Source organism: Meles meles, chromosome 11 (assembly GCF_922984935.1).
Source record: "Meles meles chromosome 11, mMelMel3.1 paternal haplotype, whole genome shotgun sequence".
Taxonomy (NCBI): Eukaryota; Metazoa; Chordata; class Mammalia; order Carnivora; family Mustelidae; genus Meles; species Meles meles.
In genome coordinates, this window is record NC_060076.1 from 36,438,150 (window position 1) to 36,463,827 (window position 25,678).

General features: G+C 43.8%; 1 protein-coding gene across 1 annotated transcript; it reads left to right on the forward strand.

Moving 5' to 3' along the window:
* The first annotated feature begins 22,581 nt into the window (after positions 1 to 22,581).
* Positions 22,582 to 23,861, forward strand: LOC123952803 (olfactory receptor 13J1). Its single transcript, XM_046022328.1, has one exon. It carries the CDS (start codon positions 22,582 to 22,584, stop codon positions 23,521 to 23,523), a length of 942 nt encoding a protein of 313 aa, XP_045878284.1. The 3' UTR covers positions 23,524 to 23,861.
* Positions 23,862 to 25,678: the final 1,817 nt, after the last annotated feature.

A 25,678-nucleotide genomic window follows, 5' to 3' on the forward strand; every position in this document is an offset into this window, starting at 1 on the left:
TGTTGTTGGTGTACAGAAATGCAACTGATTTCTGTGCATTGATTTTATATACTGACACTTTACTGAATTCCTGTACAAGTTCTAGCAGTTTTGGAGTGGAGTCTTTTGGGTTTTCCACATATAGTATCATATCATCTGCGAAGAGTGATAGTTTGACTTCTTCTTTACCAATTTGGATGCCTTTAATTTCTTTTTGTTGCCTGATTGCTGAGGCTAGGACTTCTAATACTATGTTGAATAGCAGTGGTGATAATGGACATCCCTGCCGTGTTCCTGACCTTAATGGAAAAGCTTTCAGTTTTTCTCCATTGAGAATGATATTTGCGGTGGGTTTTTCATAGATGGCTTTGATAATATTGAGGTATGTGCCCTCTATCCCTACACTTTGAAGAGTTTTGATCAGGAAGGGATGCTGTACTTTGTCAAATGCTTTTTCAGCATCTATTGAGAGTATCATATGGTTCTTGTTCTTTCTTTTATTAATGTGTTCTATCACATTGATTGATTTGCGGATGTTGAACCAACCCTGCAGCCCTGGAATAAATCCCACTTGATCGTGGTGAATAATCCTTTTAATGTACTGTTGAATCCTATTGGCTAGTATTTTGGCGAGATCAAAATTAAATTTTAAGTATATGGCTATTCACACTACAATTTTTCTGGCCTTTCTCTATGTTTGAAATTTTTCACATACACACCCACCACCAACCCTCCCCACCCCCCCCCCAAACACACAATGTTGTAGGCAGGGGGCAGTAAGCAATAGGTGGGCAGGAAAGTAGGAGAATGGAGTTCTCTAGTGCTGTCCCATATGGTAGCATTAGCCACATGGCAACTGAGTCCATGAAATGTGGCTAATCTGAGTTGAGGGATTCTGTATGCGTAATATAGACTCCAGATTTTTAAAACTCATACATAAAAGAATAGAAAATATCTCATTAATAATTTTTATCTTACAGATGCCTGGGTGGCTCAAGTCAGTTAAGCATCTACCTTCAGCTCAGGTCATGATCCCAGGGTCCCGGAATCGAGTCCCACATTGGGCTTTTCCTTGCTCACTGGGGAGCCTGTTTTTCCTTCTGCCTGCTGCTCCCCTTGCTTGTGCTCCCTCCCTCTGACAAATAAATAAACAAAATCTTTAAAAAAATAATTTTTATCCTATCCGCAGGTTGAAATGATAGTTTTTACATGTTAGATTAAATAAAATATATTATTTAGGGGCGCCTGGGTGGCTCAGTGGGTTAAAGCCTCTGCCTTCAGCTCAGGTCATGATCCCAGGGTCCTGGGATTGAGCCCCACATCGGGCTCTCTGCCCCACAGGGAGCCTGCTTCCTCCTCTCTCTCTGCCTGCCTCTCTGCCTAATTGTGATTTCTCTCTGTCAAATAAATAAAATATTTTGTTAAAAATGAAAATAAATAAAAAATAAAATAAAATATATTATTTAAATTAATTTTACCAGCTTTTGGCTTTTTTAAACATGTACTACACATGTAATTTACATGCACACCCTGTAGAGCATTTGTACTGAACAGTGTCACCTACAGCACTGAGTCACCACAAATCCTATTCCTTTGCTTATTCACACCTGCTCTGGATCAGTTCCTGTGCTGGGCGAGGCAGGGATGAATCAAACACAGTCATGGCCAGAGACAGCTGAAGGTCTAGGTCCGGGAGACAAGCCAAGACATACCTGGAAACACTATAAGATTTCAGTATCTAGGTAATCTCAGTGGCTTCCTTGCTTGTGAGTGTCCATGTGGGGCTTTTCTGATTAGACTGAGGGCAGAACCTTTCTACAGCACATTTAGAAATATGTGGGGGTGTTTGAAGAGGTCAGGATTGAGGGTCAGCATTTCACATGCAAGAGTCAGGGAAGTTAAGCATCCCACACTGAAGACAGTCCCACTAAAGGAGAATTATCTTGTCCAAAACACCAGTAGTGTCCCTGTTGGAAACTCAGTAGGGGAAGAACGACACACCTGTTTCTGCCCACTGGATAAGGACTCTGAGGCCTGTGGACCAACCCATACAGAGGTAGCACCAATATTTCTATGCAGGCAAGAACAAGGAGCTCCCTTGGGTATTGAATCACATAACCCAATTCCATGTCTCCTTAAAGGTAGGAAACCTACCCTGGGACAGTTAAGGACACCCAAGGGTTTGGCTCCCAGCAGGAAACTTGTCTGATTATGAAGACTGCCAAAGGCAGCGTTCACTTAGCCCAGCCTAATTAACCGTCTGGGAGCCTGTACCCAGGGCTCAGGGCACCACTCTCCAGCATCAGGCTTTAAAATGCCACAGTACAACCCACTTCTGGAGGTGGTTCCCAGTGAAAATGAGTCATCCCTTTGGTCTGACCTCAGGGGCTGGAGCTATGGGAGATGAGGAGTGTGGATGGGTGTCCTAGCATAACTTCAGTTAAGGACAAGTCCTCAAAGTCCACAGATCCCCAGAATGCCTCAGTTGAGCACCAGGTGAAGGTGTAAGGACTCTGAGATAGGTGAGTATCACTTCTAGCTTGTGAAAGGATCAGAAATCCCTTCTAGGGGCACCCGGGTGGCTCAGTGGGTTAAAGCCTCTGCCTTCGGCTCGGGTCATGGTCCCGGGGTTCTGGGATCGAGCGCATCAGGCTCTCTGCTCAGCAGGGAGCCTGCTTCCCCCCTCTCTCTGCCTGCCTCTCTGCCTACTTGTGATCTCTGTCTGTCAAATAAATAAATAAAATCTTAAAAAAAAAAAAAAAGAAATCCCTTCCTAGAACAAGGTTCAGTGTCGCAGGCAAGAAATGAGAGGTGCCTGCATCATAACAGTACCTGGGAGAAATGCAGGTAGAACAGGCTTAAAATATACTGTTGAGATGGAATTAAGAGGACTTTCTGACACATTTGATAAGGAGACTTAAGGGACCTGGAATGAACAAATGAATGGTAGAATAGGCTGGAATAACTTTTTGAGAAACGTGTCAGTGAAGAGGAGAAGAGGGGTCACATGTACCCTAATGTTCATAGCAGCAATGGCCACAATTGCCAAACTGTGGAAAGAGACAAGATGCTCTTCAACAGATGAATGAATAAAAAGATATGGTCCATATATACAATAGAATATTACACCACCATCAGAAAGGATGAATACCCAACTTTTGTATCAACATGGACAGGACTGGAGGAGATTATGGTGAGTGAAATAAGTCAAGCAGAGAAAGTACATTATCATATGGTTTCACTTACTTATGGAGCATAAGAAATATGAGACTGACACACTACCTACTGTACAAATGAGGCACCTTGGAGTATAAGGAGTAATATGGAGGACATCAGGAGAAGGAAAGGAAAATTGAATTGGGGTAAGTCAGAGGGGAAGACAAAGCATGAGAGACTGTGGACTCTGAAAAACAAACTGAGGGGTTTGGAAGGGAGGGGGGTGAGGAATGGGTGAGCCTGGTGGTGGGTATTAAGGAGGGCATATATTACATGGAGCACTGGGGGTAGTACATAAGCAATGAATCTTGGAACACTGAAAAAATAAAATAAATCAAAATAAAAATATAAAAAATAAAGATGCAAGAAGATGGAGCCCTGTATTCCATGGGAATCCCCAAGGGAAGGGTGTAACTCATGGAATGACATTCCTGTGGAGAAGAGAGGGATTAGGGATTAGGGTCAGGAATAGGGGTGGAGTAGGATATTTTGATATTGACCCCCTGTCTCAGTGCCTGGTATCATGAGCCTCCAGCCAACTAGATACTTGCTGTGATGCTCCTTGGACCTCATTCCTTTTCCTTCCTGCTCACAGTTTTTTTTAAATTAAACTATGTGCTATTTACCACAAAATTTTTAAAAGGTGATAGGAAAGTTGAAAGCAGAAGGAAAGAAAAGATAAGTGAAGCAAATAAGCAAAAGAAAGTTGGTATAATAATAGATGAAGTAAATTTTAGGGCAAAAAAACTTTCTAGAGATTAAGAGGATGCATATATAACATAAAAGATCATTTTCACCAGCAGGATATACCAATTATAGTGTTGTATGCTCCTAATAACATAGTATGAAAGTATATAAAGCAAAAATTTTTAGAACTCTAAGGAGAAACTGACAAATTCATAATAAGGAAAAGGATTCTAACACATACCCTTACATTATTGAGAGGTCAAGCAGACCAAACAATCAGTAAGAATTTAGATTTGAACAAAGTTGACTGTGAACTTGATAAAGTGGACATATATAGAATCACTGCCCTCGGCAGAGAAGACACATTCTTTTCAAACACACAGATATTATTGATGAAAAATCACCAGAAAATAGGTCATAAAGCAAATCTGAATAAATTTAAAGGATGGATATCATACAGACCACATTCTTGGACGACAATGAAGTTAAATTAGAAATCAAGTTGAGATAAATTTTAAAAATTTAAAGGTTTATCCAACAACCCCCATTTTTTGGGGGAATTAAGGAATATACTTCCATAATAATTAAAAGGAATAATAATAGAAATTACAAATTATTTAGAACAAGACAGATTTAGAAATAGTACATATCAAATATGTGGAGTAAAATTAAAAATCATTTATGATTAGAAAAAATAAAGTCTTAAATTTAATGAGCTTAAAAACTGAGAAAAATAAGCCAAGGTTAGCAGAAAAAAGAAAATAATAAAGATTAGACCAGATATAAATCAAACAAGGAAGTGAGAAACAATTTTTTAAAAATCAACAAAATCAAGAGTGGGTTTTAAAATATATATATATATAATTGGTAAACCCTGAACTAGACCAACAGAAAAAAGAGCAAAGACTCAAATAAATAGAATCAGAAATGAAAGAGGAGACACTATAACAAATGACAGAGAAATTAAAAAGAACATAAGAATTACTACAAACAATTACATATCAACAAATTGCATAATCTAGAAATGGATAGATTCTTAGAAGAATGGATAAATTAGAAAGAAGAAATTTCTTCTAAATTCTTAGAAGAAATGGATAAATTCTTAAAAGCCCAATCTACCAAAACTGAATCAAGAAGAAATAAAAAGCCTGAACAGACCAATAACAAATAAAGAGATTGAATCAATAACCAAACACCTCCTACCAATGACAGACTAGGACCAGATGGTTTCACAGGTGAATTCTATCAAACACCAAAAGAAGAATTAAAACCAATCCTTCTTAAATCCCCCCCGCAAAAAAAGGCAGAACAAGAGGGAACACTTGCAAACTCATAATTTTATAAGACCAGCATCACCCTGATGCCAAATCCAAAAAAGCCACCATGAGAAAATAAAAAAACAAAACCCAGAAACTGCAAGCCAATATCCCTGGTGAACATAGATGCAAAAATCCTCAATAAAAATTCTAACAGGGGGAGAAGTCAAGATGGCGGAGAAGTAGCAGCCTGAGACTACATCAGGTAGCAGGAGATCAGCTCGATAGCTTATCTAAACATTGCAAACACCTACAAATCCAACGGGAGAGTGAAGAGAAGAAGAATAGCAACTCTAGAAACAGAAAATCAACCACTTTCTGAAAGGTAGGACTGGCGGAGAAGTGAATCTAAAACGACGGGAAGATAGACCGTGGGGGGAGGGGCCGGCTCCCGGCAAGCGGCGGAGGAACGGAGCACAAAATCAGGACTTTTAAAAGTCTGTTCCACTGAGGGACATTGCTCCAGGGGCTAAACCGGGGTGAAGCCCACGCGGGGCCAGCGTGGCCCCAGGCCCCGCAGGGTCACAGAAGGATCGGGGGTGTCGGAGTGTCGGAGAGCTCGCAGGTATTAGAACGGAGAAGCCGGCTGGAGAGACAGAGCCGAGGACTAAACTCTCAGCTCGGGGTTACCTTGAACTGGTCGCGGGCTGGGTGAGCTCGGAGCGTGGCTAGAGGCTGGGGATATGGGAGTGATTGGGTGCTGTCCTCTGGGGGCGCACTGAGGAGTGGGGCCCCAGGCTCTCGGCTCCTCCGGGCTGGAGACTGGGAGGCCGCCATTTTCATTCCCGTCCTCCGGAACTCTACGGAAAGCGTTCAGGGAACAGAAGCTCCCAAAAGCGAACCCGAGCCGATTACTTAGTCCGGCCGCCGGTAAGGGCGGTGCAATCCCGCCTCGGGCAAAGACACTTGAGAGTCACTACAACAGGCCCCTCCCCCAGAAGATCAACAAAATATCCAGCCAGGATGAAGTTCATCTATCAAGGAGAAAGCAGATTCAATTCCTAAGACAGCAGAGCAATTCCAGAGGAGGAGAAAGCAAAGCACGGAACTCATGGCTTTCTCCCCATGATTCTTTAGTCTTGCGGCTACTTCAATTTTTTTTCTTTTTTCAATTTTTTTTTCTTTTTTCTTTTTTCTTCTTCTGCTAAATTTTTTTAAACTTTTACCCTTTTCTTTTTTAACATTTTTTGACTAGTTCATCTAAATATATATATTTTTTCTTTCTTTTTTATATTTTTTATTTGTTTTATTTTTTAAATTTTTTTCTTTCTTTTTTTTTTTTTTCTTTTTTTTTCAGAACCTGTTTTTATCCCCTTTCTCCCCCCCACAATTTGGGGTCTCTTCTGATTTGGTTACAGTGCATTTTTCCGGGGTCTTTGCCACCCTTTTAGTAGTTTATTTGCTCCTTCATATCCTCTTATCTGGACAAAATGACAAGGCGGAAAAAATCACCATAAACAAAAGAACAAGAGACAGTACCGAAGGCTAGGGACCTAATCAACACAGACATGGGTAATATGTCAGATCAAGAGTTCAGAATGACGATTCTGAACATTCTAGCCGGGCTCGAAAAAGGCATGGAAGATATTAGAGAAACCCTCTCTGGAGATATAAAAGCCCTTTCTGGAGAAATTAAAGAACTAAAATCTAACCAAGTTGAAATCAAAAAAGCTATTAATGAGGTGCAATCAAAAATGGAGGCTCTCACTGCTAGGATAAATGAGGCAGAAGAAAGAATTAGTGATCTAGAAGACCAAATGACAGAGAATAAGGAAGCCGAGCAAAAGAGGGACAAACAGCTACTGGACCATGAGGGGAGAATTCGAGAGATAAGTGACACCATAAGACGAAACAACATTAGAATAATTGGGATTCCAGAAGAAGAAGAAACAGAGAGGGGAGCAGAAGGTCTATTGGAGAGAATCATTGGAGAGAATTTCCCTAATATGGCAAAGGGAACAAGCATCAAAATCCAGGAGATGCAGAGAAGCCCCCTCAAAGTCAACAAGAATAGGTCCACACCCCGTCACCTAATAGTAAAATTTACAAGTCTTAGTGACAAAGAGAAAATCCTGAAAGCAGCCCGAGAAAAGAAGTCTGTAACATACAATGGTAAAAATATTAGATTGGCGGCAGACTTATCCACAGAGACCTGGCAGGCCAGAAAGAGCTGGCATGATATATTCAGAGCACTCAACGAGAAAAACATGCAGCCAAGAATACTCTATCCAGCTAGGCTATCATTGAAAATAGAAGGAGAGATCAAAAGCTTCCAGGACAAACAAAAACTGAAAGAATTTGCAAACACCAAACCAGCTCTACAGGAAATATTGAAAGGGGTCCTCTAAGCAAAGAGAGAGCCTAAAAGTAGTAGATCAGAAAGGTACAGAGACAATATACAGTAACAGTCACCTTACAGGCTAATAATGGCACTAAATTCATATCTCTCAATAATTACCCTGAATGTTAATGGGCTAAATGCCCCAATCAAAAGACACAGGGTATCAGAATGGATAAAAAAACAAAGCCCATCAGTATGTTGCCTACAAGAAACTCATTTTAGATGCGAAGACACCTCCAGATTTAAAGTGAGGGGGTGGAAAACAGTTTACCATGCTAATGGGCATCAGAAGAAAGCTGGGGTGGCAATCCTTATATCAGATCAATTAGATTTTAAGCCAAAGACTATAATAAGAGATGAGGAAGGACACTATATCATACTCAAAGGGTCTGTCCAACAAGAAGATCTAACAATTTTAAATATCTATGCCCCTAACGTGGGAGCAGCCAACTATATCAACCAATTAATAACAAAATCAAAGAAACACATCAATAATAATACAATAATAGTAGGGGACTTTAACACTCCCCTCACTGAAATGGACAGATCATCCAAGCAAAAGATCAACAAGGAAATAAAGGCCTTAAATGACACACTGGGCCAGATGGACATCACAGATATATTCAGAACATTTCATCCCAAAGCAACAGAATACACATTCTTCTCTAGTGCACATGGAACCTTCTCCAGAATAGATCACATCCTGGGTCACAAATCAGGTCTCAACCGGTATCAAAAGATTAGGATTATTCCCTGCATATTTTCAGACCACAATGCTCTGAAGCTAGAACTCAATCACAAGAGGAAAGCTGGAAAGAACCCAAATGCATGGAGACTAAACAGCATCCTTCTAAAGAATGAATGGGTTAACCAGGAAATTAAAGAAGAATTGAAAAAATTCATGGAAACAAATGATAATGAAAACACAACAGTTGAAAATCGGTGGGACACAGCAAAGGCAGTCCTGAGAGGAAAATATATAGCAGTACAAGCCTTTCTCAAGAAACAAGAAAGGTCTCAAGTACACAACCTAACCCTACACGTAAAGGAGCTGGAGAAAGAACAAGAAAGAAACCCTAAACCCAGCAGGAGAAGAGAAATCATAAAGATCAGAGCAGAAATCAATGAAATAGAAACAAAAAAACAATAGAAAAAATCAATGAAACTAGGAGCTGGTTCTTTGAAAGAATCAATAAGATTGATAAACCCCTGGCCAGACTCATCAAAAAGAAAAGAGAAAGGACCCAAATCAATAAAATCATGAATAAAAGAGGAGAGATCACAACTAACACCAAAGAAATACAGACAATTATAAGAACATACTATGAGCAACTCTACGCCAACAAATTTGACAATCTGGAAGAAATGGATGCATTCCTAGAGACATATAAACTACCACAACTGAACCAGGAAGAAATAGAAAACCTGAACAGGCCCATAACCAGTAAGGAGATTGAAACAGTCATCAAAAATCTCCAAACAAACAAAAGCCCAGGGCCAGACGGCTTCCCAGGGGAATTCTACCAAACATTTAAAGAACTCATTCCTATTCTCTTGAAACTGTTCCAAAAAATAGAAACGGAAGGAAAACTTCCAAACTCATTTTATGAGGCCAGCATCACCTTGATCCCAAAACCAGACAAGGATCCCACCAAAAAAGAGAACTACAGACCAATATCCTTGATGAACACAGATGCAAAAATTCTCGCCAAAATACTAGCCAATAGGATTCAACAGTACATTAAAAGGATTATTCACCACGATCAAGTGGGATTTATTCCAGGGCTGCAGGGTTGGTTCAACATCCGCAAATCAATCAGTGTGATAGAACACATTAATAAAAGAAAGAACAAGAACCATATGATACTCTCAATAGATGCTGAAAAAGCATTTGACAAAGTACAGCATCCCTTCCTGATCAAAACTCTTCAAAGTGTGGGGATAGAGGGCACATACCTCAATATTATCAAAGCCATCTATGAAAAACCCACTGCAAATATCATTCTCAATGGAGAAAAACTGAAAGCTTTTCCGTTAAGGTCAGGAACACGGCAGGGATGTCCATTATCACCACTGCTATTCAACATAGTACTAGAAGTCCTAGCCTCAGCAATCAGACAACAAAAAGAAATTAAAGGCATCCAAATTGGTAAAGAAGAAGTCAAACTATCACTCTTCGCAGATGATATGATACTATATGTGGAAAACCCAAAAGACTCCACTCCAAAACTGCTAGAACTTGTACAGGAATTCAGTAAAGTGTCAGGATATAAAATCAATGCACAGAAATCAGTTGCATTTCTGTACACCAACAACAAGACTGAAGAAAGAGAAATTAAGGAGTCAATCCCATTCACAATTGTACCCAAAACTATAAGATACCTAGGAATAAACCTAACCAAAGAGACTAAGAATCTATACACAGAAAATTATAAAGTACTCATGAAAGAAATTGAGGAAGACACAAAAAAATGGAAAAATGTTCCATGCTCCTGGATTGGAAGAATAAATATTGTGAAAATGTCTATGCTACCTAAAGCAATCTACACATTTAATGCAATCCCTATCAAAATACCATCCATTTTTTTCAAAGAAATGGAACAAATAATCCTAAAATTTATATGGAACCAGAAAAGACCTCGAATAGCCAAAGGAATATTGAAGAACAAAGCCAAAGTTGGTGGCATCACAATTCCGGACTTCAAGCTCTATTAAAAAGCTGTCATCATCAAGACAGCATGGTACTGGCACAAAAACAGACACATAGATCAGTGGAACAGAATAGAGAGCCCAGAAATCGACCCTCAACTCTATGGTCAACTAATCTTCGACAAAGCAGGAAAGAATGTCCAATGGAAAAAAGACAGCCTCTTCAATAAATGGTGCTGGGAAAATTGGACAGCCACATGCAGAAAAATGAAATTGGACCACTTCCTTACACCACACACGAAAATAGACTCCAAATGGATGAAGGACCTCAATGTGAGAAAGGAATCCATCAAAATCCTTGAGGAGAATGCAGGCAGCAACCTCTTCGACCTCAGCCGTAGCAACATCTTCCTAGGAACAACGGCAAAGGCAAGGGAAGCAAGGGCAAAAATGAACTATTGGGATTTCATCAAGATCAAAAGCTTTTGCACAGCAAAGGAAACAGTTAACAAAACCAAAAGACAACTGACAGAATGGGAGAAGATATTTGCAAACGACATATCAGATAAAGGGCTAGTATTCAAAATCTATAAGGAACTTAGCAAACTCAACACCCAAAGAACAAACAATCCAATCAAGAAATGGGCAGAGGACATGAACAGACATTTCTGCAAAGAAGACATCCAGATGGCCAACAGACACATGAAAAAGTGCTCCACGTCACTCGGCAGCAGGGAAATACAAATCAAAACCACAATGAGATATCACCTCACACCAGTCAGAATGGCTAAAATTAACAAGTCAGGAAATGACAGATGCTGGCGAGGATGCGGAGAAAGGGGAACCCTCCTCCACTGTTGGTGGGAATGCAAGCTGGTCCAACCACTCTGGAAAACAGCATGGAGGTTCCTCAAAATGTTGAAAATAGAACTACCCTATGACCCAGCAATTGCACTACTGGGTATTTACCCTAAAGATACAAACATAGTGATCCGAAGGGGCACGTGTACCCGAATGTTTATAGCAGCAATGTCTACAATAGCCAGACTATGGAAAGAACCTAGATGTCCATCAACAGATGAATGGATCAAGAAGATGTGGTATATATACACAATGGAATACTATGCAGCCATCAAAAGAAATGAAATCATGCCATTTGCGACGACGTGGATGGAACTAGAGCGTATCATGCTTAGTGAAATAAGTCAATCGGAGAAAGACAACTATCATATGATCTCCCTGATATGAGGACATGGAGAAGCAACATGGGGGGGTAGGGGGATAGGAGAAGAGTAAATGAAACAAGATGGGATTGGGAGGGAGACAAACCATAAATGACTCTTAATCTCACAAAACAAACTGGGGGTTGCTGGGGGGAGGTGGGATTGGGAGAGGGGGAGCGGGCTATGGACATTGGGGAGGGGAGGCGAACCATAAGAGACTATGGACTCTGAAAAACAACCTGAGGGTTTTGAAGGGTCAGGGGTGGGAGGTTGGAGCAACCTGAGGGTTTTGAAGGGTCAGGGGTGGGAGGTTGGGGGAACAGGTGGTGGGTAATGGGGAGGGCACGTTTTGCATGGAGCACTGGGTGTTGTGCAAAAAGAATGAATACTGTTACACTGAAAAAATAAATAAAATGAAGAAAGAAAAAAAAATTCTAACAAAACTGAATTCAACATCACATTAAAAGGATTATATACTACAACAAGGCAGACTTATTCCTGGAATGCAAGGATGGTTCAACAGACAAAAATCAGTCAATGTAATACAACATGTCAACAAAATGAAGGATAAAAAAACATGATCATCTCAATTGATTCAGCAGAAGCATTTGAAAAAATTCAACACCTTTCATTTTAAAAACGCTCAATAAAATAAAAACAGAAGGAAACTACTTAAACATAATAAAAGTCATATATGGAAATAATCCACAGCAAACATCATGTTCAGTTGTAAAAGACTGACAGCTTTTCCTCTAAGATCAGAAACAAGACAAGAATGCCCCTCTTTTGCATAGTACTAGAAGTTCTAGCCAGAGAAATTTGGAAAGAAAAAGAAATAAAGACATCTTAATTGGAAAGAAAGAAGTAAAATTATCTCCATTGGCAGATATAATCTTATATTTAGAAAACCCTAAAGATGACACCAAAAAAGCCATTAGCACTATAAACGAACTCAGCAACATGGCAGGATACTATACACAAAAGCCAACACACAAAAACCAGTTGCATTTCTATTCAAGAACAATCTGAAAAGAATCACAAAAACATGTCCATTTACAATAGCATCATAAAGTGGCGCCTGGGTGGCTCAGTGGGCTAAGCCTCTGCATTTGGCTCAGGTCATAATCTCAGGGTCCTGGGGTAGAGCCCCACATCAGGCTCTCTGCTCAGCAGGGAGCCTGCTTCCCCCTCTCTCTCTCCCTGCCTCTCTGCCTACTTGTGATCCCCCTCTCTCTGTCAAATAAATAAACAAAATCTTTTAAAAATAAAAACAAAAAATCGTATCATAAAGAATAAAAGACGTAGGAATTCACTTAACCAAGGAAGTGAAAGACTTGTACAATAAGAACTACCAAAAAAAAAAAAAAAGAAGAAGAAGAAGAAGAACTACAAAAAATTGCTGAAAGAAATGCAAGCAGACATAAATAAATAGAAACATTTCCCATATTTCTGGATTGGAAGACTTAACATACTTTAAATATCAAAACTATCCAAAGTGCCCTACAGATTCAAAGCAATCCCTAAGAAAATCCCAATGACATGTTTCACAGAAATAGAAAAACTCATCCTAAAATACAATGGAATCTCAAAAAATGGTAAGTAGCCAAAACAATCCTGAAAAGGAAGACAAAATTGGAAGACTCACACTTCCTGATTCCAAAACCCACTACAAAGTTACAGCAATCAAAACAGTATGGCACTGTATAGACCATATAGATGTAGATGTATAGACCATTAGATGTATAGATGTATAGACCATTAGAATACAATAGAGAGCCCAGTAATAAACCCCCACACACATGATCAAATGACTACTAACAACAAGGGTGCCAAGATATCCAGTGAGGAAAGGATAGTCTTTTCAAAAAATGGCACTGGGAAAACTGGGTATCTACATGAAAAGAATGAAGTTAAACCCTTACTAAAACCATATAAAAAAATTAACTCAAAATGGATCGGAGACCTAAATGTAAGACCTGAAACAATAAAACTTTTAAGAGAAAACATAGGACAAAAGTTTCATGACATTGTATTTGGCAATAATTTCTTAAATAGGACACCAAGGAAATAGGTAACAACAACAACAAAAAAATTAGACAAACTGGACCCATGAGAATTTTAAAGCTTTGAGTATAAAAAAAAATTTTTTAAAAAACACTATCTACAGAGTATAAAAGTAGCCTACAAAGTGGGAGGAAATATTTGCCAATCATATATCTGATAAGGGATTAATATCCAGAATCTCTAGAGATCTTCTAAAACTCAACAACAACAAAAACAATTTAATTTAAAAATGGGCATAGGCATCAGAAAAGACCAGAAAAAAAATGGGCATTTGCATCAACATAGATGGAACTGGAGGGGATTATGCTAAATGAAATAAGTCAAGCAGAGATTATCGTAATTATCATAATGTTTCACTCCTGTGTGGAATATAAGGAATAGTGCAGAGGACCATAGGGGATGGAAGAGAAAACTGAATGGGAAGAAATCAGAGAGGGAGACAAACCATGAGAGACTCTGGACTCCAGGAAACAAACTGAGGGTTACAGGAGGGAGGGGGTGGGGAGTTGGGGTAGCTGGGTGATGGGTATTAAGGAGGGCACAAGTGGTGATGAGTACTGGGTGTTACATACAACTAATGAATCACTGAACTCTACATCAAAAACTAATGATGTATTGTATGTTGGCTAACTGAACATAATAAAAAAAAAAGAGAGGTTATTCCTAAATAAATTAATTAATTAAAATGGGCATAGGACTTGTACTGACATTTCTCCAAGATGATATATGAATGGCCAATAAGCACATGAAAAGATGCTCAATATCATGAACCATTAGGAAAATGTAAATCAAAACCACAATGAGACACCACCTCATGCCCATTATGATGGCTACTATTATGGAAAAAAATGGAAATTAACAAGTGTTGGCAAGCATGTGGAGAAATTGGAACCCTTGCATACTGTTGATGGGAGTATAAAATAATAGTACTGCCACTGTAGAAAATAGTGGAGGCTCCTCAAAATTGTGGAGGCTCCTCAAAATTTTGGAGGTTCCTCAAGAAAGTGTTAAAAAGAAATGCCATACCAGCCAGCAACTCCACCTTGGGTACATACCCAAAAAAACTGAAAGCAGAGTTAATGTTAGCATAACAACATTGTTCACAGCAGCTAAAATACGGGAGCAACCCAACTATTCATCAGCTGGTGAACGTATGAGCAAAATGCGGTATGTCCATACCACAGAATGTTAGTCTGTCTTAAAAAAGGAAGGTGTCCTGGGACGCCTGGGTGGTTCAGTTGGTTAAGCGGCTGCCTTCGGCTCGGGTCATGATCCCAGCGTCCTGGGATCGAGTCCCATATCGGGCTCCTTGCTCGGCAGGGAGCCTGCTTCTCCCTCTGCCTCTGCCTACCTCTCTGACTACTTGTGATCTTTCTCTCTCTGTCTCTCTCTCTCTCGGACAAATAAATAAATAAAATCTTAAAAAAAAAAAAAAAAAAAGGAAGGTGTCCTGCAATGGCGACAATACGGATGAACGCTGAAGGCATTATGTTCATTGAAATAAGCCAGTCACAAAAAAGATAAATACCATATAATGCCACATGGTAGGCTCATCTTCTTATTTACAATTCCATATTGCCTTGTCTATGAATTCAGTTTCCATTTACCACCTCCAGGAGTGGTGATGGAGGGGCTGAAGGAGTTACTGAGAGGATGTCAGCTGGGCTTGGCAGCTCCCCATTCCTCCCAGGACTACTCTGTGTGTCTCTGATTCAAGCAGTGACAATTACTGACTCAGTTTGAGGGCAAGTATCTCCCATGCCCACTAGCTGGGCCTGCCTGCTTGCTGTTACAGTCTCTTACCAGTCATCTTGATGGTTCCCTCAGGCCCTTCCTCCTGATCCTTGTAACCATTGCCTGTGAGCCAAGAACCCCCAAAACCACTGTCTTTATTGCAGTAACCTCTTTCTTGCTTTGGTTGGCTGTGGTTTCCTCTAACAATCCAATCTCATTTGTTTATCATTTCTCAGCAATTCCTCAACATTTCTGGTCTGCTGATAGCACTCTCTCTGATTTTTCAGTGTTGTTAAGAATTAAGAATTAATTTTTATTTAAATATGTACAAGTTCTATCTTCTACAGCTTTTTGGTAAGACCTCCACACACATATTGAGTCTCCAAACTTGGCTAGCTCCAAGGACTCAAGATTTCACTTTCTGGACCAAAGATGAAATATAGTTTTTTGATTTGTAAATTTATTGATATGAAAGGCCATCCAGATTTATAAAAGTGAAAGTATATTTGAGGTTTTGGCCTCATTGGAAATGACATAAAGATAATTATAAAGCTTAGAGAAAGGATATATTAGTGAATCGACTGCTGGATTCTGAGAGAATAGATTCTTTTAATACAGATTTTGTCTCTTCCTGCAGGGTCTCCTAGCAGTTAGAAACTAATAGAGGACACACAGCCACATAACTGGGACACACAGATTTTATGTCCCTCAGATTCCTCGATCTGTCATCCTGCTGCTAGAGTGATCTCCCTAGGCCTGAGCCCTGGAACTCAGGGCCTCATAGCAGTTCCAACCACCTCTCACCTCCCCAAAGGTCATCAAGAATGGCCTGATGTCCACCAGGTGGAGCCCTGGAGCTAGAACCCATCAGATTGCCCCCCAAATCAATCTTGCACCTATGACAAGAATAAAACACTAAGAGGAAGAAGGGTATATCCCAGATACATGGAAAATTTGACACTGGGGAAGAATGTATTTTGATGGAAATCACTTCACGAACATATTAGAAGGAAAAGAGCTATGTGACCAGACATTTAGTAAAAGATGTGGATTGATGGAGAGACCATGTTCCTGGAGGAGAAAACTTGATTTTATAATGATGACAAATATGCCTTTCAAATTTGTCAATGAATTAAAGACAAAAATCCCAGAAGAGATTTCATGAAATTGACAAGCTGACTGCACAGTTTTTTCTGGAAAAGGAAATGTACTGGATAATGAAGACACCATTAAAGAAGGCTAGTAAGAGGGGGCATCTGGGTGGCTCAGTGGGTTAAAGACTCTGCCTTTGACTCAGGTCATGATCCCAGGGTCCTGGGATCGAGCCCCACATCAGGCTCTCTGCTCAGCGGGGAGCCTGCTTCCTCCTCTCTCTCTCTGCCTGCCTCTCTGCCTACTTGTGATCTCTATCAAATAAATAAATAAAATCTTAAAAAAAAAAGAAGGCTAGTAAGAGGGAATCTGGCCTAGCAGATATCAGAGATGACACTAATAATCTACAGTAATTAAAAGAGTGTGGTATGAGGACTGTAAGAGACAACAAAATATATTTAAGACCTAACATCATGTCTAGAAAGAGATCCGTAAATATATGAAAAATGAGTATTGATAAACAGTGCTGCAACAAATGTAATGCTGTAAAATGCAAGTAATCTAGTCACAGAAAACATCCGAGGTGGCCTGGTTGGGGGAGAGGGGAATGGATTGCCCCAGGGCATGGGGAAACTTTGGGATAACAGATAAATTCTCAGTCTTGATTGTGCTGATGTTTTCATGACCATACACTTATGTTAAAATTCATCAAGTTATAGGATTTAAATATATGCAATTGTACATCACTTATGGTCAATAAGACTGCAACAAGAAAGCATGCTTAAAAGCCATATTTAATATGATTACAAAATCAATTGGGCAGCCTCGGTGGCTCAGTCATTAATCATCTGAATTCAGTTCAGGTAGGTCACGATCCCAGGGTCCTGAGATCGAGCCCCACATCAGGCAGGAAGCCTGCTTCTCCCTCTTTCACTCCCCCTGCTTGTATTCCCTCGCTCACACACTCTCTCTCTCTCTGTGTCAAATATATAAATAAATTTTTAAAAATCAATCTTTCTGTGTAGATATGCATATGTAAATAACCAGAAAAGTATCTAGATAGACATACATAAAACCAGAACACTGGTTACCTTTGGGGAGTTGGGGAGAGGCAGCATGAAAAGTGGGTGTGACTTGTACACCATATACTTCTATATTCTTCATGTTTTCAAAAAAAATACGTTCTAGGGGCACCTGGGTGGCTCAGTGGATTAAAGCCTCTGCCTTTGGCTCAGGTCATGGTCCCAGGGTCCTGGGATCGAGCCCACCATCGGGCTCTCTGCTTAGCAAGGAGCCTGCTTCCCCACACCCCCACCCGCCTGCCTCTCTGCCTACTTGTGATCTTTGTCTGTCAAATAAATAAAGTAAAATCTTTAAAAAAAAAATAGGTTCTATATGTGTAACTTGTATAAATACATAAAAAGCTAATAAAAGCACTTGTATTTTAAAATAGTTAAATAAAAAAATCAAACAATAGCAATATCCAGTCCCAAAATAAAATGACCATACTTGATAACGAGGCCCTCGAGCCCACAGAGGCATGGACTCAGAACTGGAAGGAACCTCGAGGAGCCACCGTCAAGATACCTGTGCAGAGCGTGGAGAAGAGGAGCCAGGCGCAGTGAGAGGCACCCCGTCACCACCTGACCTGGGCAGATCCGCTTTGCACTGAGTGAGGACGATGCATTCACGGGTGGACCCATCAGCATCACAGAGCAACCAGGGGACCCTGAGCCAGCCGCTTCGCCTCTCTAGAGCAGTTTTCCTGTCCATACAATGAGGGTGCACCAGGAGGTTAGATATGGACTCCCTTGCCCTGCTATTCTGCGATTCTCTTTGTCTCTCTTCACCCAGTTCCCTCCCCATTACACTCTTTCCAAATTTTGCATTTTCTTGAGATCCCCATGAAAGCTGGCAGGACCTCTGACTCCTGGAAAGCAACTCCGCCTACCATTTGTGTACTCACCCGTTCACTATTTTTTAAAATTTATTCACCGAGAAGCATTTATGCATTTATTTAATTATTCATCCATCCACTCCTTGACTCATTCTGCTGGGGGCTGACCTGTAAGTGTGGGCCCTGACCCTGAGTCACTTTCTCCAACTTTTCCAAACCAATTAAGATTTCCAAAGAGACTCTGTGTAATTGGGTCTTTGGGACATCATCCCTGAAGCACCCCAAAGTTTCTAAGCTGGGCGCCTTTCCCCTTCTCCCTCTAAATTGCCTTGGGGATTGCACAGTCCCTTGGCACATAGGGAGCTTTGAAAGGTGCCTACTCCACTTGGCCTGCCACTGCCTGGGAGGCCGTTGGTCACAACGGAGCTGGGAGCTGCCCAGGTCAGGGAGACCTTGGCCACCCACAGTAAGCTACGGAGGACCCTGTGCAGCCTTGAGCACACCAGTGTCTCCTAATTCCACCAAACCTGACACCCTTTAGAGAACCTCTACTGAATTCTGAGTACTTTGCCTAATTCCACCCAATTCTAAAAGCTCCACTTAATTCTTTCAAGTTGCAAACACATCCCTGAATTCTGCACAAATCTAGGCATGTTCTTAGTTTGGGAAGCTGGGTCAGTGTGAAACCCTGTGTCCTCCCCACCAGGGTTCCCGGGGGGGCCCACTTCTTTGAACGGTGATCTCCGAGCTGCACCCAAAGAAGGCTCCTGGTCTCTGAATTATCTGCAGGGAAACAGGGAACATGGATCAGAAAGAGCCTCAAGGTAAGTAAAAAAGAGTAGATATGGGAACAGGGGAAGGGGCCTTGGCTGGGAGTCAGGAGCCCCAAGGAATTACTGGATCCTTGGCTTCCCCCTCCAACTCAGTGTGTGATGATGCTGGGCATGCCTCTTCTCCTCTCTGGGTCTCAGTTTCCATATGGAAAGAGGGGTGGTCTCCATGAGCTTCAAGACCCTCCCGGCTCTCCCAGGTTGTCATCCAGATTAGGAACAGCTTATGATTGTCACCCAGCTGCTCGCTCCCAATTTGTCTGAGCCCCATGAAGTCACAGCAGGACAGGAAAGAGTTGACTGTGACCAGGCTGGGGGCTTCAATTTGGCCTTCAGAACCTGGGTGAGGAGGAGAAAGAGGCGGCACCCCTACAGGCTGGCAGGGTAGGCAACAGACGACTTTGGAAATGCCAACACAGGGCCATGGTGCACAAAGGAGAGGGTTCAAGCTGGCCTGGGAGAAAGGAAAGAAGGCTCCCTGGGAGAGATGACATCTGCACTGGTTTTTAGGTGACCTATGTCTAGGAGGGAGGAGAAGGCAGAAAGGATACCATGGGCTCTGCAGACAAAGCTTCCTAGCCCTGCTTTGGGAACCAGAGTTCCCCAGCATCCAGCCACATCCCTTCTGGGCCTCTCTTCCTACAGGCCACCCACCCACCCACCCCCTACACTGAAGGAGAGACAACAGAGCAGGGAGACCCGCAACTCAGCACTCAGGCTGGAAAGCAGAAAAGACATTGAACTAGTGGTTCTGTGACCATGTCCTCGCTCTGATGTCTCTTTCTCCTCCTGGTTCTGCCCAAAGTGTGCTCCCTGCCACAAAGGCTCCTCCTTCTCTGCTGTACCGCCAGGGCCCCTGCTGGGTCTCCACTCATCCTAGTCATCCTGCTTGGTCCTCTGAAGCCCTGGCCACAAGTCTGAGTGTCTGCACTACTGGTGTGTGTGTGTGTGTGTGTGTGTGTGTGTGTCTGTGTCTGTGAGAGAGAGGGAGAGAGAGATAGTGCACAAGAAAGTGAGAGTGCCTGCTACACACGTGCACACCTTCACATGAATGACCGTACAGGGACACACGTGAGCCTGCGTGTGCCATATATTCACACAGCCACATATGTGTGCACATGGGGGTCAGAGAGTTGTTTGCACATACACATGTAGCTGGGAACATGTGGGGACATGTGGGGACATGATGTGGGTGTGTGTATACTGAGATAGAAAGCCAATGGCTGCCCATGTTTGCTAGTGACTTTAGGGGACAGATTATAGTATGTGGAACTGCATGAAGGGGAAGCTGTAGCCTGACCCAACTAGTGGGGCTGCACAAAATGCCTTCTCTTTCCACCCACAGCCCTGACAGACACTGGCCTGTGGCTATTGACGCTCAGTTAAACAGAAGTGCCCCTCCAGGAGCCCAGTCTCAGGTTTCCCAGCTGTTTCTTGGATGGAGCTTGCAGATCACGCTCCCCTGACCCCACAGCGTCTCTAGACACAGCCAAGCAGAGGCAAGACCTTCTACCTGAGGTCCCAAGGCTAGAGCAGAGCTCTCCCTCTGCAGAAGGGGCCATTCATCCCTGCGGTGGGCCCAGCACCCTGGACCCCGTGTTTGTTCTATGCAAGAGGGAAGCGTCCACAAGGGTCACTCAGCCTGTACCTTGCTGGATGGTGTAGGCCCCGTAACACCCAGAGACTCTGTATGAGGAAGGATTTTTGTGACCCCTCCCAGCATGGCTTGACAGAAAGAGAAAAAAAGGGGGGGGGAGAAGAAAAGTATGCCCATGGGACCATGGGACACAACAGTCTTCTTATCACTAGAGGCCTGCAGACAGAAGCAGGATGAGGCTAGGCACGGAAACTGGAGAGTATTTCTGCCTAGGAATGGTTTGAATTTAGTGGGCTGGGAGCACATATGTCCTCATTTGTTCCCCTAATGCCTAGCATGGTAGGAAGTGTGTGGCAGGAACTTAATCTCTTCCTTCTGGAACAGATAAACACGCGACAAGTAAAAGGGAACTGTCTCAGGCAGGTGAGGCACCCCCAGGAAAAGGTGCTCCCTCCAGACCCAGGTGTGGGCAGCACGTCCCATGGGTTTATTGACATCAATGGCAGGTGTTTGAAACACTAAGGAAAAGTTGACTTGTGCTCATTACCCAGTGGGAGGATTAAGGGGAGAACAGGGGAGAAAGATGTTCACGCAGTGTGATGAAAGGACCACCACCATTTGGCCCTTGACAGAAACAAACATCTGCTGTGAGCAGGATGTGGGTGTCATACAGCTGCGAGGCCTGGATGCTAGACTCACCTTGCCACGGACCCATGATGCGATCTGTTTCCTAGCTGCACAGTGAGATCCAACAGGCTCACCTCTCAGGGAGCCTTCCACGCTGATGCCCTACAAAGTCATGGGGTCAAAGAAGCTCTGGCTCAGGCCGGAGAAATTAGGGGTTGGGGTGGCCAGGCCAGCTAGTCCTGCAGCTTGAAAGCTCACAATGAAGGCAGATTCCGAAGGTCAGTCCTCACACAGTAGCTGACAAACAGGCCCTGTGGAGGGACAGGTGGATGAGCCCGCTGACAGGCTCAGGGTTCAGCCGTCCCTCCAATGAGAGGCACAGTGTATGCCTCATGCATGGAGACTGGAGCTAAGCTGAAGACACAGCCGGAGGTCCACAGGCTGAGAAGTAAAGGAGAAGGGCATTCCCAAGAGCGGGAAGAGTATAAGGCAACTCAGAGGCTTTCTAAAAGCCAGGAAGACCCTCAGGAACCATCTAGCCCAGGGATTCTCAGGTGTGCTACCATGCCCAGCAGAAGCCGCATCACGCAGACGGAGTCAGAAGCTCTGGGGATGGAGCCCAGCAACCTGTGTTGTAACAAACTTTCCAGGTGATTCTGCTACACATGAAGATTTGAGGACCTCTGATTTTCCCCCAAACTATGTTAGTAGAACATTTATCTGCTGTAGGGGTGCCCGGGTGACTCTCGGTTTCAGCACAGGTCATGATCTCAAGCCCATGTCCAGCTGAGCTCAGCAGGAAGTCTGCCGGAGATTCTCTCCCTCCCTCTCCCTTTGCCCCTCCCCTCTTGTGCACTTTCTCTCTCTCTCTCAAATAAATAAATAAATCTTTAAAAAAGAAAGAATACTTATCTGCTGCAGATTAATGTAAAAAGAGGACCCATGATCAAGTAAGTTTGGGGATTACATGCCCTATACCACGTTTGGAAGTCACAAATCGCACTGGCATAGATGAAGTCCTGCAGTAAAGGGCTTTATTTACTTTCAGTTAATTTAGTGTTGTCTCAAAGTAATTTTTCAGATTGCCTACTAACATTCCCCTTAACACCCTCTCAGGGAAATGCTGATCAAGAGCAACGCTCAGGTCTCACGCAGATGAACTGCCGCCCAGAGGTGCACAGGTTGCCCGAACTCAAGGACGGAGCACGCGTAAGAACTGGAAAAGGCCCTAGCAACATACCCCCACGCAAGAGCGGCCCTGTGGGCTGTCCCCCACCCTGCACCCTCTTTCCCTCCATCCCAGCTGTGTGCCCCCTTGAGCACAGCAATATGGAGCTGGTCAATAACAGGACAGAGATCTCTGAGTTCTTCCTGAAAGGATTTTCTGGCCACCCAGCCCTGGAGCACCTGCTCTTCCCTCTGTGCTCAACCATGTACCTGGTGACCCTGCTGGGGAACACGGCCATTGTGGCAGTGAGCATCCTGGACGTCCGCCTGCACACACCCATGTACTTCTTCCTGGGAAACCTCTCCATCCTGGACATCTGCTACACATCTACTTTTGTGCCCCTTATGCTGGTTCACCTCCTGTCGGCCCAGAAGACCATCTCCTTTATTGGCTGCGCCCTCCAGATGTGTCTGAGCCTCTCCACAGGCTCCACGGAGTGTCTGCTTCTTGCCGTCATGGCCTACGATCGCTACCTGGCCATCTGCCAGCCCCTCAGGTACCCCGTGCTCATGAGCCCTCGGCTCTGCTTGTCCCTGGCGGGAACCGCCTGGGTCCTCTGTCTCTTCAAGTCAGTGACTGAGACAGTCATTGCCATGAGGCTGTCCTTCTGCGGCCACCACGTGATTAATCACTTCACCTGTGAGATCCTGGCAGTGCTGAAGCTGGCGTGCAGTGACACCTCAGTTAGTGAAGCCCTCCTGCTGGCAGGGGCCATCCTGCTGCTGCCTATCCCCCTGGCCTTCATCTGCCTGTCCTACACCCTCATCCTGGCCACCATCCTGAGCGTGCCCTCAGCTGCCGGGCGGCGCAAAGCCTTTTCCACCTGCTCGGCGCACCTGGCTGTGGTGATGCTGTTCTATGGCACCGTCATATTCGTGTACATGAAACCCAAGAGCAAGGAGGCCCACATCTCCAATGAGGTCTTCACGGTCCTCTATGCTGTGGTCACACCCATGCTGAACCCTGTCATCTACAGCCTGAGGAACAAGGAAGTGAAGGAGGCGGCCAGGAAAGTGTGGGGTAGGAGCTGGACGTCCAAGTGAGGGAGGCCTGGGATCTTCAGGTGAGTAGGTGAGGCCTTCACAGGCCCACAGTGAGGACAGGTGGGGCACAGGGCTGAGCCTGGAATCCTCCTCCCAGAAAGCCAGCACTAAGTCCCACTGATGCTGCCACAGAATTGCTCACAAAGCCCCTTCCCTGGCATCGCCCTGGCCGGCCCCCCACATCACTTCCTGCACCGGTGCACCAGCTCCCAGCTGGCCTCAAGGCTGCACTCCTAGTGGTCCTTCCACCCTGTCATCCCCGGGGCATCCAGAGGGACCTCTGGGAAAAACAAATGGGATCGCATCCTCTCCTGACTGTAACCCCCAAATGGCTCCCCCTACTCAGGACAAAGTGTAAGCTCTTCCCCGAACATTCTAGGTCTTCACAAGCCGGTCCTGCTGGTCCTGACTAACCCCCAGCCTCCTGCCCCACCTTCTCCTCCTGACAGCCACACACAACAGCCACGTGTGACCCCGATGTTGCCCAACCCTGCCCAGCTGCGTGCTCCTTCTGGTTCTTTCCATGAGGCAGCCACACCCAGCACGGCTTGACCCTCAAGGCCCAGCTCAAAGGCCACCTCCCCCAGGAAGCCTCCTCACCGAGCTCCTCCTACTTCACTTGTGGTGTTATTGTAAGAGCAGACACAGTCAGAATCTACTCTGTCCCAAGGTCCAGCCCTGCCCAACCCTAGGCCCCCTCACGGGTTTTGTAAATAAATACAGGAACACAACGTTGCAGGGCTGATAGTGGCAAAGCCTGAGGTCCTTCCTAAACCTGAGCAGAGCGGAGACAGTGTTCAAAGATGACAGGCATGGCCCCATGTCCTGGAAGGCGACAGCAGAGGCAGTGATGAGGCCCAGGGTCCATGATCCCCAGAGCGGTCCAGCCCTGGGGTACCGATCACCCTGAGCAGCCCCGGGCCTGTGTTCCCAACATCTGTCTGGAGCAGCAACAGCAGCCATTGCCGTGCCTCCCAGTCCAGCATCCAGGCCTCACCTGCCTTTGGAGAGACTTGCTCTACCCTCCCTTATCTCATCACAGGGATCCTGCCAGAACTGTCCCTTCCTGGTGCTCAGCCTCTTCCCAGCTTTCCTCCTGACAACTCAGTGAGCACACAGTAGAAACAGAAACAGATTCACAGAGTTCTCCATTCCCTGCCCACCATTCCCCACCCTCCCCCGACCCCTGGCCTCAGTGGCACCATCTATAAGAAGAGGAGCTGGCCTCAGCCTCCAAGAAGCAGTCCAGCTCTCCTGCCCGCTGCCACAGGGAAGCGCAGTCCCTGCTAGAGCTCTCAGTTCCCCTCCAGTCCCCCTTTCTGCTTTCCATGTTGGTGAGAGAGAGCCCAGACTGCTCCCTGTCTCAACCCTCTCTGACCAAGCTGATGAAGGCTGATGAAGGCTGCCCGCCAAGAGAACCAATTTTGAGGCCATGACAGGAGTTTGGACATTATCACGTGGGCACTGGGGTTTACAATCACATTTACTTTTAGTTAGATCACTGATTAGATGCCATTTTCCACCCATGAAATTGGGGAAGAATTTTTTTTTAATATTTTATTTATTTATTTGACAGAGAGAGAGGTCACAAGTAGGCAGAGAGGCAGGCAGAGAGAGAGGAAGAAACAGGCTCCCCACTGAGCAGAGAGCCCGATGCGGGGCTCGATCGCAGGACCCTGAGATCATGACCTGAGCCGAAGGCAGAGACTTAAACCACTGAACCACCCAGGCGCCCCGGGAAGAATTTTGTTAATGTCTATTGGTAATGAAGGTACAGTGAAGAATAATGTCATACGCTACTGATGGAGATGGGAAAAACTTAATATAAACTTCCTGAAAAGTCACGTGGCAGTATGAATCAAAAGACTTAAGAAACTGCTAGACTCTATGAGCGAACCCATCTACTTCTAAGAATTAGTCTCATATGATCATTAGAAACACAAAGATTTATGAATAAGGATATACAAATAATAAATCCTGGTGGTAGTCAATGACAGAATGTGATGCAGCCTTCAAAAAAATTCCTCTTTCCTGAAGAATATTTGATGAGAAATTCCCACAATGTAATTAATAGAAGAAAGCAGAATTCATAATTTTGCATTTACTATGATCCTAATGTTATTTTTTGAAGTATTTTTGTTATGGATTTATGAGT

Coding starts and splice junctions, on each gene's coding strand:
- LOC123952803 (XM_046022328.1), top strand. CDS start 22,582: ATGGAGCTGGTCAATAACAGGACAGAGATCTCTGAGTTCTTCCTGAAA.